This window comes from Lissotriton helveticus, chromosome 4_1 (assembly GCF_964261635.1).
Source record: "Lissotriton helveticus chromosome 4_1, aLisHel1.1, whole genome shotgun sequence".
NCBI classification, from domain to species: domain Eukaryota; kingdom Metazoa; phylum Chordata; class Amphibia; order Caudata; family Salamandridae; genus Lissotriton; species Lissotriton helveticus.
This window is the reverse complement of record NC_136063.1, coordinates 444,279,995-444,292,053: the sequence shown is the minus strand read 5'-3', so window position 1 is coordinate 444,292,053 and position 12,059 is coordinate 444,279,995. Positions and strand designations below refer to the sequence as shown.

At 40.9% G+C, this 12,059-nt stretch overlaps 1 protein-coding gene across 1 annotated transcript in view; it reads left to right on the top strand.

Annotated features, from left to right (window-relative positions):
• The window catches only part of DPY19L4 (dpy-19 like 4), a 672,410-nt gene that overhangs the window by 265,715 nt on the left and 394,636 nt on the right, over positions 1-12,059 (top strand). The window contains exon 8 of the mRNA XM_078687017.1: positions 9,887-10,021. Within this exon, the coding sequence (XP_078543143.1) occupies positions 9,887-10,021 (135 nt within the window). The remainder of the gene's footprint in view (positions 1-9,886; positions 10,022-12,059) is intronic.

The window sequence follows — 12,059 nt, the reverse complement described above, 5'->3', positions numbered from 1 at the left end:
CGCACAGGAACTACGAGCTTTCCAATGTGACATAGTATGTCTGCAAGAGACTCATATAGTATGGTCAAAGAGACAAATGTTAGAAGAACTGGGATTTAACTTAATTACCTGTACCAAATACTCAGGTGCCGCGAGAGGAGTGGCAATTCTTGGCAAAAAACGTATAGCCAATACTGGTAGGATATTATCTGATGGGCTAGGTCGATGGGCAATTGCAGAATGTGTCGTGGGCCATACTAAATTTACGATTTGTGTAGTATATGGGGCAAACTTAGATGAAGCAACCACGCTTGAGTTTCTAAATGTTGAATTAGCAAATTGGCCCACACCACTGATCCTAAGTGGGGATTTTAACATAAACTTAGCACCTAATATCCTAAATCACGATCAGTTGAGGTATACTGGCAGGAAACCGTGTGTGTTTAAAGCATTACAGGCATTAACGGGCGATCATGGTTAGTGGATGTGTGGCCCTATTTAAGGGGGGCAGCACCTGGATACACTTTTTTTTCTTTTCCCCATCGGACGCTAGTCCGCTTAGATTACTTTTTTACTTCTCAATCATTGCTTAATCAGGCAACGATTCAGGTATATCCGAGAATCACCTCTCACCACGGGCCAGTAGTTTTGTCCATAGCAGGTATTACATCAACTATGCGGCCAAGGGGTTTCTCTTTCGATCGTAAACTACTGTTGGAACAGCAATTTATCAACCATATGAAACAATGGATAATATTCTTTTTTAATACTAACCGAGGGAGTAGTAGTGTGGGATGTGTGTGGGACTGCTTTAAGGCTGCTTTTCGCGGAGAGGCGCTGAGTTTCGGTTTATATAACCAAAAAAAGCAGGCAGCCAAAACAAAAGAATTATATCAGGAGCTGATAACAGCCGAGGAAGTTCTTATCCAGTGTATTCAGGCTGGGATAGATCCAGCGGATCAGATTATGGCAGTGGCTCGGCTTAAGGCAAGGTTAAATTTGAGTTGGTCTAAAGAGGCTGCAAAAAAGTTTTTTATTAAGAAGCAAATTTATTATGAGTATGGCGAGGCAAGTGGCAGATGTCTCGCCCAAAAAGTTAGATCAAGGGAGACAGCCCAGCGCATAGACGAAGTACTAGATGTGAATGGGGATTCTGTTAAAGATGATCAGGGAATTTTGGAGGTGTTCAGACAGTTTTATGGGACTTTGTACCAAAATGATGTATAGGATGATGTAGGTGCTGCTACTTTGATCACTCAATATTGTATGCGGGATCTTCCGGTGGAGGAGATGGAACTGTTGGAGGCTCCCATTTCACTAGAAGAATTGGAAAAAGCAGTACATGGGTTGGCGATGGGGAAGGCGGCGGGGCCAGACAAGCTGCCGTTGGAAATATATAAAACCTTTTTCCCTGTATTAAAGACAGATCTCTTGGCAACAATGCTAGCGGCACAGAAAGGCGTAGCCCCTAAAACATGGAATGAGGCATCTATAGTAGTGTTCCACAAAAAGGGCAAGCCGGCGAATATGCCCGGATCATATCGGCCCATTTCGCTTTTAAATGCAGATGGGAAAATATATTCGAAGATCTTAGCCAATAGACTCTCCTTAGTTATTTCAGGACTAGTATCGACAATACAGCATGGGTTTATCCCTCAACGCGGTACAACAAATCACGTTAATCGTGAGAACTTTTTTTGATTATGTGAAAGTTACTCTGGAACCATTTTGTTTAATTTTACTTGACGCCGAGAAGGCTTTTGACCGCGTTACATGGTGTTTCCTATGGGACGTTATGAGGAGCCGCGGCTTTGGACCACAGTCCATTAAATCATTGCAGACACTCCATCATCGACCTGTTGCTCGTATTAATGCTATGGGACTCGAGTCGGCTGAGGTACAAATCTGTAGAGGTACTAGGCAAGGTTGCCCTTGTTCTCCTCTTTTATTTTCTTTATATATTGAACCTTTTTTAAAGATGCTAGAATCCAGTTCGCGTATACCTCCTTTTCTTATACAATCCTACCAATTTAAGGTACTAGCATACGCAGACGATGTGGCAGTAGTCACGTCGAATCCAGCTACAGCAATGCAGGCAATTGAACAATTGGCTGTAGTATTCGGTAGGTCATCTGGCTACAAGTTGAATTCCGCTAAGACTCAGTTATTAAGTGCAAATATTCCGAAGTATGCTGACCCAAGGCTGTGCCAAGAGGTTGTATATCTGGGGGTTAATCTTCGAGCATGCACAACCACTTTGGTCAAAGCAAATTGGGATCAGCTGTTGGTAGGAGTAAAGAAACAATTAGATTGTGCCGAATGCCTGCACCTCTCCCTAGTGGGGCGATGTAATTTATTAAAAATGATGATTCTCCCACAAATTTTATATCTCTTTCGTTGCATACCCTTGGAGGTCCCTAAGGATAGCTTGGCACAACTGCAAGCAACCTGTATGCGCTTCATGTGGTCAGGGCGCAAAGCACGACGGGCTAGGCGTTTCATGATATTGCCAAAAAATCTAGGAGGCTGGCCGGTACCGGACTTTGTACTATACTATTATGCATGTATGCTTCAAGGGATGGGTATTTTGTTGACAGGTGCAGCTCCGGCGCAGCTCGCGGAATGCCCCTCGATGTATCAAATGCTATTGGGGTAAAAGCAAAAAATTGCTTATTTTTGTATTTGGAATGGAACTATTACAAGCGTACGCGGTTCAAGACCCTGGAAGCAGCGTACAAGGTCTGGCGAGCAGTCAGGGACATGTTTGGCTTCGAGAAAATGTCATGGTACACACCACTGGCATCGCCAATATTTTTACCAGTTGATTTATGGGATAGAGTGGTGTATAATTGGAGGGGGAGAGAAATAAGGGTGGTGGGAGATCTTTATTCTGATGGTTCTCTCAAATCTTTTGAACAACTACGGGCATAATACCAGCTTCCTAGAGAGAATTTTTCTAAATATTTGCAGATTAGGGAGTATTTGGAGAATAGTGGTATAACTTTTCAACCAAATCCCCTGATTGAGGGCAATACAAGGGGGGCAAAGATTGGCATGCTATATAATCTTATGTTAGGTACTAAAGCTAATGACATTGAACAGCAGAATCTTAAATGGGGGGCTAAACTAGACAGGCAGGATATTCAAATTGAAACTTCTTTGGGAATGGCGAAAGATTTATTCCTGTCTGCTAAGCTCTCTGCGCAACATTTTAAATCACTTTTCAATTTATATTATACACCGGATAAGGTGTCAAAATAGCCTGGGGATGCGATTGGGAAATGTTTTCGCTGCGGTTTTATTTCCGCAGATGATGTACATATTTTTTTTGCATGCCCATCTTTGGCACCCCTTTTGTCGAAGATAGAAAAATGTGTCTCGGAAATTGTAGGTAATCCAATTCAGTTGTCTGCAACACAGATCCTCTTAGGGGTAGAAATGGGTCTGCTGGATATTGGAATATCGAAGCAGCATGCTAAATTAATATTTGTAGTGACATCTGTTTACAGACTTTGTATTGCATCGTTCTTAAATAGGGTTCCTTTCTCTTTTCCTGTGTCATCTAGTAGCTTTAGGTCAAATGTCTTAATTTTTTATTGTTCCATAGTCTAATGCGTTTTTTTTTGACTGCTCATATTGTACTTTTATAAGTTTGCTTGGTGTAAAATGTTTTGTCTTGATTTCTGTAGTATTTTAATATGCACTGATCTATTCTGTGATAATGTATACTGTATTAGAACGACTCATACCAACCGACTCCTGTATTTTGCAAAAAAAAATACATATCTGTAGTTTGAGTAATTTGCTCAAACAGACTTTGCTGAGCTTGGATTAAAATGAGTTAATGAACCTGCTCAAGTGAAGGTATAACAAAACCTTTGGGTTTATTCTAGAGCCTTCCTATATATCTGGAGAACATGACTCTCACACTCCGAAGTTGGTATCTGAATGGTGAATAAGCAAGTAGAAATTAACAGACATGCAGTTGTAGCCCAAATGCTGGTGGCAGCCTAAAGCATCAAAATAAGAACATTGTCCGGCTTTGCTCTTACAATGGCTTAGTTTGTAATTTGACACTTTAATTATGATCATCTGTAAGAATTAAATTCATTACATGGTAATTGCCCTTCTTGTCACTGTTAGTTTTTTTGAGATAGCAAAATAAGATTCACAGCCCTTTTTTGCCAATGGATATTGGCTTTTGTGAGCTTCTTTCCCATTTGCCAAGGCGCATTGCCTGTCAGGTTACTGTATTAGAGGGCTTCATACATTTTACTCCAAAGCGCGCTGCGGTCACCAGCTTACTCATCCAAGGCCATGTTCAGTAGTACTCAATTATCCATACAGGACTGCAGCTGATGCTTTGCACCGAGTCGCCCCCTCAGAATCCTACCGCATGTACCCCAGAGAGTACTGGCCAAGGTCAGTGGAATATGTTCTGGGACCACCGCATTAATGGCCATTCTCGTGTGCTAGGGGAGATGGCACCGTTTCTGACTTAGTCAATTTGAGCCCCAGAATATTTTCTGTGCGCTTATCCAGCTCCTCCCTCTTTACACCCTTTAGGTTCTCAATCCAGTTTTCAACAGTAACAGCCTCCTCCTCCAACTGCCGCTTGGGGAAAATACACTGGACCCCATTCAGGGGTGAATAGGGGCACTAGGCCTCTCCTACGCCTAGTAGAGAGCAGCCCCAGTGTGGCCTTAGAGAACCTCCTTGCTCATGTGGTCTCTGATCTACTTGAGGCGCTCCAGTATTGCCATATTAGGAGCCCTGTCAGCACCATCTCATCAAGCAAATCAGAAGAAGTCACCAGGGCTGCTGCACTGTCTGAAGTGCTTCTTGCTTTAGATTCTGTGGGCGGACATTCTCCCAGTTCCCCACTGGCTCAGCAGTTCCTTACTGGTATTCATACCTTATCAGCATGAGTCCGGACCATGAAGGTGGCTCTGCAGGGAAGTGACTCAAAGGGTCTCTTTATCAGCAAGCCTCCATGGCGGGCCTCCAGCCATGTTCCTTGGAGTAGCCTTTTAATTCTGAAGGCAGAAACGTGTTTTTGTGTAATCCCAATTCCCTTATCCAAACGTTAATCCTGTCACTAAGTTTGTTACCCAGAACGGACCTAATGACTGATACATGTAGCAACCCCATCACAACTTTATAACAAAATTGGAGTTAACAGTCTACCATGTAAAAAATGCCCAAAGGCTCTCAGGCTTCAGACTCCATGTGACTTTAGGAATATCCCAACCCCAGGTCTCCTCCTCATAAAAAAAGATGCTGCCTTTTGATGGTTCCAAGCTCTTCGGGCAGCAGTTAGAAGAGATGATTAAGAAGTCTGTGGAGAGTAAAAAAATTGCTGGCTTCAGCTCGTCCCTTTCCCAGGGGCAAACGTTTACCTATAAAAAGGCATTCCCACCCGGACTTCTGAGATGTACTTCCCAGCCCTTTTGAGGTATAGGGCACATACCATCTCAACAAATCCCAGTTCAAACCCTCGCCCACTGCTCCCAACCCCAGCTTCCCAAGGTATGACTATCATGGGTCTCATTTAGTTGTGGTGGGGAGTGAATGAGACCGAATGGAGGCAGAACATCTCGAATGCCTTGGTGATTGAAGTAGTCTTCGATGGGTATCTCGTTTGGAATTTTCATAAACCTTATGATAGTCTTTCCAAAGCACTCCCCAACCAAGTGAGCCAGTATGCCGTCAGGCTCTTTTGAATATCAATCATCAACTTCTCAGCAAGAAAGCGATTCTTCCTGTCCCTCAGTTGGAGCAGGGGCACTGAGTTTATTCCATACTATTACTGGAGCAAAAGGTGTCAGAGGCCTATCATCCAATGCTGAACTTAAAAACATTGAATTGTTTCCTGGTTCCTCGCGCATTCAAGATGGTCACATTTCAAAGTATCTATCCTCGGTTGACGAAGGGGCGGATACTGACATCTTTGGACATTTTGGATGTACATTTGCAAGTCACAGTTTTTCCTCTCCACCAGCAGTTTCTGAGGTTTTCTGTAGCCAGCCAGCATTTCCAGTTGTGGACTCTTCCACTTGGCTGTGCTTCAGCACCCAGAGTCTTCACAAAACTTCTGGCTCTGTTGGTGGATTTTTGAATTTTGTAGGTATTAAGGGGTTTTCATACATTGACTAGTTAATTTCCTCTTCTCCCTCTAATGTAAAAAGAACAATTGATGGACGGAATGCTGAACAATGTCAGACATTCACCGCCCAATACAGCTATTTGGGCCTAAATCCATCGTTTTTTGCACACCATGCCATTCCAGTTTAGATCCAGCCATATGCAAATGGTTCTTGACCCCGCTCCCCATGGGAACAGTCCAGCCCGCAATGCCAGGCCAGGTCCTCCCTGGACCGGTTACAAGCATCCTGGGATCGGTTTCGGGGTATCACATGGGTCCCTTACTCACTGTGCCACTAGATTCAAGCTAGCCTAGCTGATGAGGGGTGATCACCCCCAAAACGGGTCCAGGATGCTTGTTTCCGGTCCAAGGAGGACCCGGTCTGACAGTTGGGGCTGGACTGTTCCCATGAGGAGCAGGGTCAAGACTGATTTGCATATGGGTGGGTCCAAACTGGGGTGGCGTAGTGAGCGAAAGAACAATGTAATTAACCCAGATCAGCATTCCGTCCATCAATTGTTCTTTTTGCTAGGAAGATGTTAATATTAGAGAATGGGATTACAGTATGAAATACAGTTTTAATTTCATTCCAAATTTGTGTCCAGAAAGTATTTAGAAGGGAGTAAGTGAAGAGCAATTTATGTAAATCTGCCTGTTGCGACACTACCAACAGTTATCATGAAGTTCCGGGTATACTTGGTAAAGAGTGGTTGGGAGAGTCTGTTATAGATGTAAAATAATATCTGTGTAGCGCTTGTAGGGCAGGATGTGGACCATAATTTTGTCCAAATTAGACTCCAAACTGAAATAGGCCAAGTAGTTCTCAAATCGCTTCCCCGTGCAAATTCAGTGTCTGACTTAAGTCTGTGAGCAGAGCATTAATGTAGAAGACAATAGATGGTAAAAACTTTAGGATTAGTGTGTAAAAGTGGCTAAGGTAGAATGTGTCATATGGGGTTGTAACGGCCAAGATTTGCATTTATTAAGGGCAGGCAATCTAATGGATTGCAAGAGAAGCAATGCATGTTGACAAGAGGGCGGAAGATTAAAAAGAGATTGGGCTTGAGAGAAAGTCAGAAAAGAATCATTGATAGAGTTGATCAATCCAGATTAATCAAAACTTTCTTCAGGCTTTCCAATAAAAGGCTTTATTATGTAAAACTGACGTATTGTGCCAAATAGTAGAACTGAGGAAGTAGAAAGTATCTATAGGATCAGAAGGCAGTAGGGGTTTCAGTGAGATGCATAGATGTTTGAAAATGGGTGAGGAGATTGAGGATTCCTGGAAAAAGCCAAATATTCATGGCGAGAAAAATGAGAGAGTAAAGACTTTTCCAGTTGTACACATAAAGGAGATTGTTAACTGAGGGTGAAATCAAGTGAACGGATTGTTTCACGATGAAAGCAGAGTGGTATTTTTTAAAGAAGGGTAAATTAACGCCACCATCTGAATTAGAGCGCTTTAGTTTTAGGAGAGAGATGCAAGATTCGTGAAAGTATGGAGTTAATTTGCTTAAAGAATTCTAAGGGAATAGAAAGGGTAATGTTAGAAATAGTGTAGAGGACAATGGGAACCATCATCATTTTAATGGTGGCAAGGCGACCCCACCAGGAGAGATTTAAGCTGTACCGGTGAGTGAGTGACCAGGGCACTTAATTTGAGTTTGCAATCTTCTACACTAAAAGCGATAGAAGTTTTGAGTGAGTGGGAAAACCATTTCCGTATTTGAGTTTGGTTGTGTTCTAGGAGAAGCTCGTAGTAGAGAAATCAAGTTTGTAGGTATATTTGTTAAGGTAAGATTTCAAATTTGTCTCAATTTAATTTTTAATCAGGGATGAGAGAATAAGATGAGACCTCCTGAAGAAAAGCTGGAAGGGAAAGGTGAGGTTGAGATATAAATAAAAGAATGCCATCTGTATAGGCTGCAGTTTTAATGCGTTTGTCTTTCCATGGCAAATCACGTTAATCTAGATTGTATCTAAGTAAAGAGGATGGGTGAAAGAGGGCATCCTTGACTTACACCTCTACCTAATGTAAAGTAGGAAGAAGTATGTCCATTTGTGAAAATGGCTGCATGAGGAGAGCTGTAAAGAAGGGAAATTAGTTTTGATCCAAAACCGAACCATTTTAAGGTATGAGTTATAAAGGACCAAATTACGCAATCAAAGGCCTTCTCAGCATCTAATGTAATCGCTGCTAAAGGATGCTTTGACAGGTGAGATTTGGAGAGAATGTAAAAAAAGAGAAGTGAGTATTATCAGATACATAACGTCCCTTGACAAAACCAGCTTGTTTTTACTGAAGAGTTTTGGCAAAAGGGAATCTAAACAAAGAGCTATAGCTTTGAAGCATATCTTTTAGTCAATGTTGACAAGGGACATAGGTGTATAATTATTGCATTGATGTAAGTTTTTGCCCTCCTATTGGAATGAGACAAATGAAAGCATCTAAGAAAGAGCCAGAGGATTTGTCTTTTCAGAGAAAAGAGGTTATAAGAAAAGAGAGTTTAGGGATGAGAAATTTGGAGACGTGTGAAAAATTCGACAATGAATCCATTAAGTCCTAATGCTTTGTCAGATTTGAGGGAAGATAAAGCTGTATGAGGTTAAGGTAATGTAATTTTCTAAAACGGAGAAGCTTAGTTGTCTGTTGAAAGATTTGCATGTGTGAGAAAATAAGTTAATGTCAGAATCAGTGGGGTTTTGTTCAGGAGTGTATACATTTTTATAAAATTGTGCAAATTCTTCGAATATTTTGTATCTTTGTGTAATAGATTGGAGTGGGCCTCTAGAATAGATTTAATTTTATGTTTCTTTTTTTATTTTAAGATAATTTGCTAGTAGTTTGCGTTTTTTTTTTAGACCAACGTATATTTGGCACTGGATTTGAGGCAAAAGGAGCTTGCAGTATAACTGGAAAATGTATTAAACTTAAGATTAGCGTTTGAGTTCTTGTAAATAGTCTTTAGATTTGGAAGTGTAATAAGAGTGCTCCAATTGTTTGATTTGATTAAGTGTCTCTTTAATTTTATGTAGAGAGAGTTTTTTCTCTCTGGAGACAAACCTGATTATGTAATCACGGCCGCAAGCCTTAAAGGTGTCCCATATCATGTGAAAATCAAGGTTATTTATGTGATTAAACTGAAAAGAGTAATTAAAGAAAGAGGTAAAGGCAATAGGATATGTGTGTGTATATATATATATATATATCGGCAACTGCCCCTGGGTAGTTATAGACATATGTAATTTAAGTGGTTAAAATCCTTTGCAGAATGTATATATTTTAACCCTGCTTTAAGAAATAGAGGGTAAGTTACCAGACCTTAGATCGAGTGCCATATTTTTCGGATTCAAGGGTAGGAAAAATAAAATTCCACCGCACTGTTTGCAAGCAAGCTGTTAGAAAAATCTATATCCAGCTTAATATCCTCTACAGTTTCAGTGGAGTAAGCAGAAGGAAATCAGACTTGAGTGGTGACTAGAGAGAGTGATTCCTGGTTATAGGCTACATAGTCTAGGCTTACTCAAAGAGAGAATAATGGCATCATTCAGGAAGTGTTACTTCAGTAGTATGATCTCTTCCAAGTAGGCAACAAAACCTTCTTGTTGCATTAGTTTCTCTTCCCTGTAGCTCAAGAAAATTTAAATTGCATATTCCAGGTCATGGGAATTCATGGAGGCTGACTGAGACAAAACAACTTTAGCTTGTGTTCTCTTTGTGATGTTGTGCTAATATGTCCTAAATCCTTTACTTTTCCTCAGAGGCTTTGCTACCTCCTTGTGAGTGCTTCAACATACAGCTTCATGATGATGTGGGAATACAGTCACTACGTGCTTTTTGTGCAGGCTGTTGCACTATTCTTACTTGATGGCCTATCATTGACACAAAATGACAAGGTAACTTCACAAAACTTTCTTGAACATACGATTGTCTTTTTTAGTGGAACCTTAAGTTCTTACATGCCTTATATTGCACTACACAAACATTTTTAGGGAATGGTTGGAATGTTAGAGACAGATCAGATGATAATTAAAAGATCGTTTTAAATCTTTATTGATGAAAAGATGTTATTTTCCAATCAAAGTTTCACTGTATAGCCCAAGTCTTGCAAAACAAGCATAGATTCAGGCAATTTAACATTTAACATTACACTTAACTGATTACGTCTGATTGGTCACTGTGTAACTGGGGCGCTTGCATGGTATTCATTTCTCACCCAGGAGGGCTATGCAGGTCATAGAGTGTATATGTTTTTTGATTATGTTATCGATGTGGGACAAACTGGTAGATTTCACTATGGACAACAGAGAAGATGGTGATCATTAACCACATCACCTTTTAGGTATTTTGATTAAAGAAAATGCCTTCCCCTCATAATTCCAACTATCTAGATTTACCATGATTGATGGCCATTTGATGAACCTTCGGTCGGTACTTAGAGTTGAAGTACCGACCAAAGGTTCTTCAAATGGCCATCACTCATGGGAAATCTAGAGACCTTGACTCAGACATACAATGCATTCTCAGCAGCACTAGCATCTTTTAGCCACCTTCTTCACTGTGATATTCCTATAGTCCATATACATAATAAGCTAGCTACCGCCTTGAAAATGATATTAACTAAACCTCCTATGAAAAAACGAGGATTATTACTAAACCAGAAAAGTCCTCATTAATGCATTAGAAACAAAAACTACTCCTGAGTTTTGGATTGCTAGCACCCAGTATAAAAAAATCACAAACATTAGCTTGTCAAAAAGTGGGATGACTCTATTTGGAGTGACTTAGTAGTGGCAGCACACTCTGGTGATAATAGGACGTTCTGGAACATTATAGTACACGGGAGCATTCATGCAGTCAAGTCATCATCATCTTTTTTCTCTGGAATGTATATGAAGCATAAATGATCTCCATGACTTCAGTCTTCAAGCTATAAATCTGCTGCATAAACCAATGGTCCTGCTTCCAGTCTATTAATGTTGTACTAACTTTCTTTTGTTGTAAACACTGATTGAAAGGATCTCTGTTTTGTCGTGGTATCTTTCACTATGGCCATGAACCACCATAGTCTAGTTAATTTGCTCAGGATGCTCTCAAATGTGGAATCTGGTATTGATGCAGCCTGCTCCCTGATCATTTTAGAAGACTTCTCAGTCACCGCCTCAGTGAAAAGCAAATTGGCCAATTCGGACATTGTGACTATGCCACTAAGAGATCACGTTTTTGAGCCTGCTTTAGCGCGCCCAGCATCTTTCTGTTGGTGTATTCGTACTGTGGAGGATAAGGCCTGTTCCCTCAGTTCTCAGCCACCATGAACTAACCATCATGCTTTTAATAACTGTTATAGTAGTCTGCTGGGTGTTCCAGATTGCAGTGCCCTATTTCTCACTGTTATGGTTGTATGCTGATCATACACTTAGCCAAGAAGGGCACTCACTCACGGGTGGATGCAGATCATGCAGATATGGCTTCCTGGCATTCAATTAACTTGTTTTATCTGCTCCTATTAAAAGCATTGAAAGTAGTAACAACTTTAAGTCACATATTTTTTTAGCTGAATATCACAGTCTCTCTGCTCCCTTACTGTCACAGAGTACAGTGCAATTTTAGGGTTGTACACTATTGTGTGTACTGAGCAACAGTGGACTAGGTCCATACACAATATAATGGTGATATAAAGGGGTTTGGTGGCTTGCTGTTATAGAGTGGGGTGCACATTGCCAAAAAAACATTTTAAACTATGTTGTCATATCAGCTCACATTGATTTTATTATGTGAATACAATCTGGGTTATGAAGTGAAAAGTACAGCAGCAGGAATGTCCCCTTTATATGTTTGATGAATTCAGTCTCAGTCCATACGCGCACCTTGCCTGGTGCCTGCTTCTCTCTCTCTCTCGCTCTCCCTCCAAGCAGACACCTGTTGCCTCAGTCC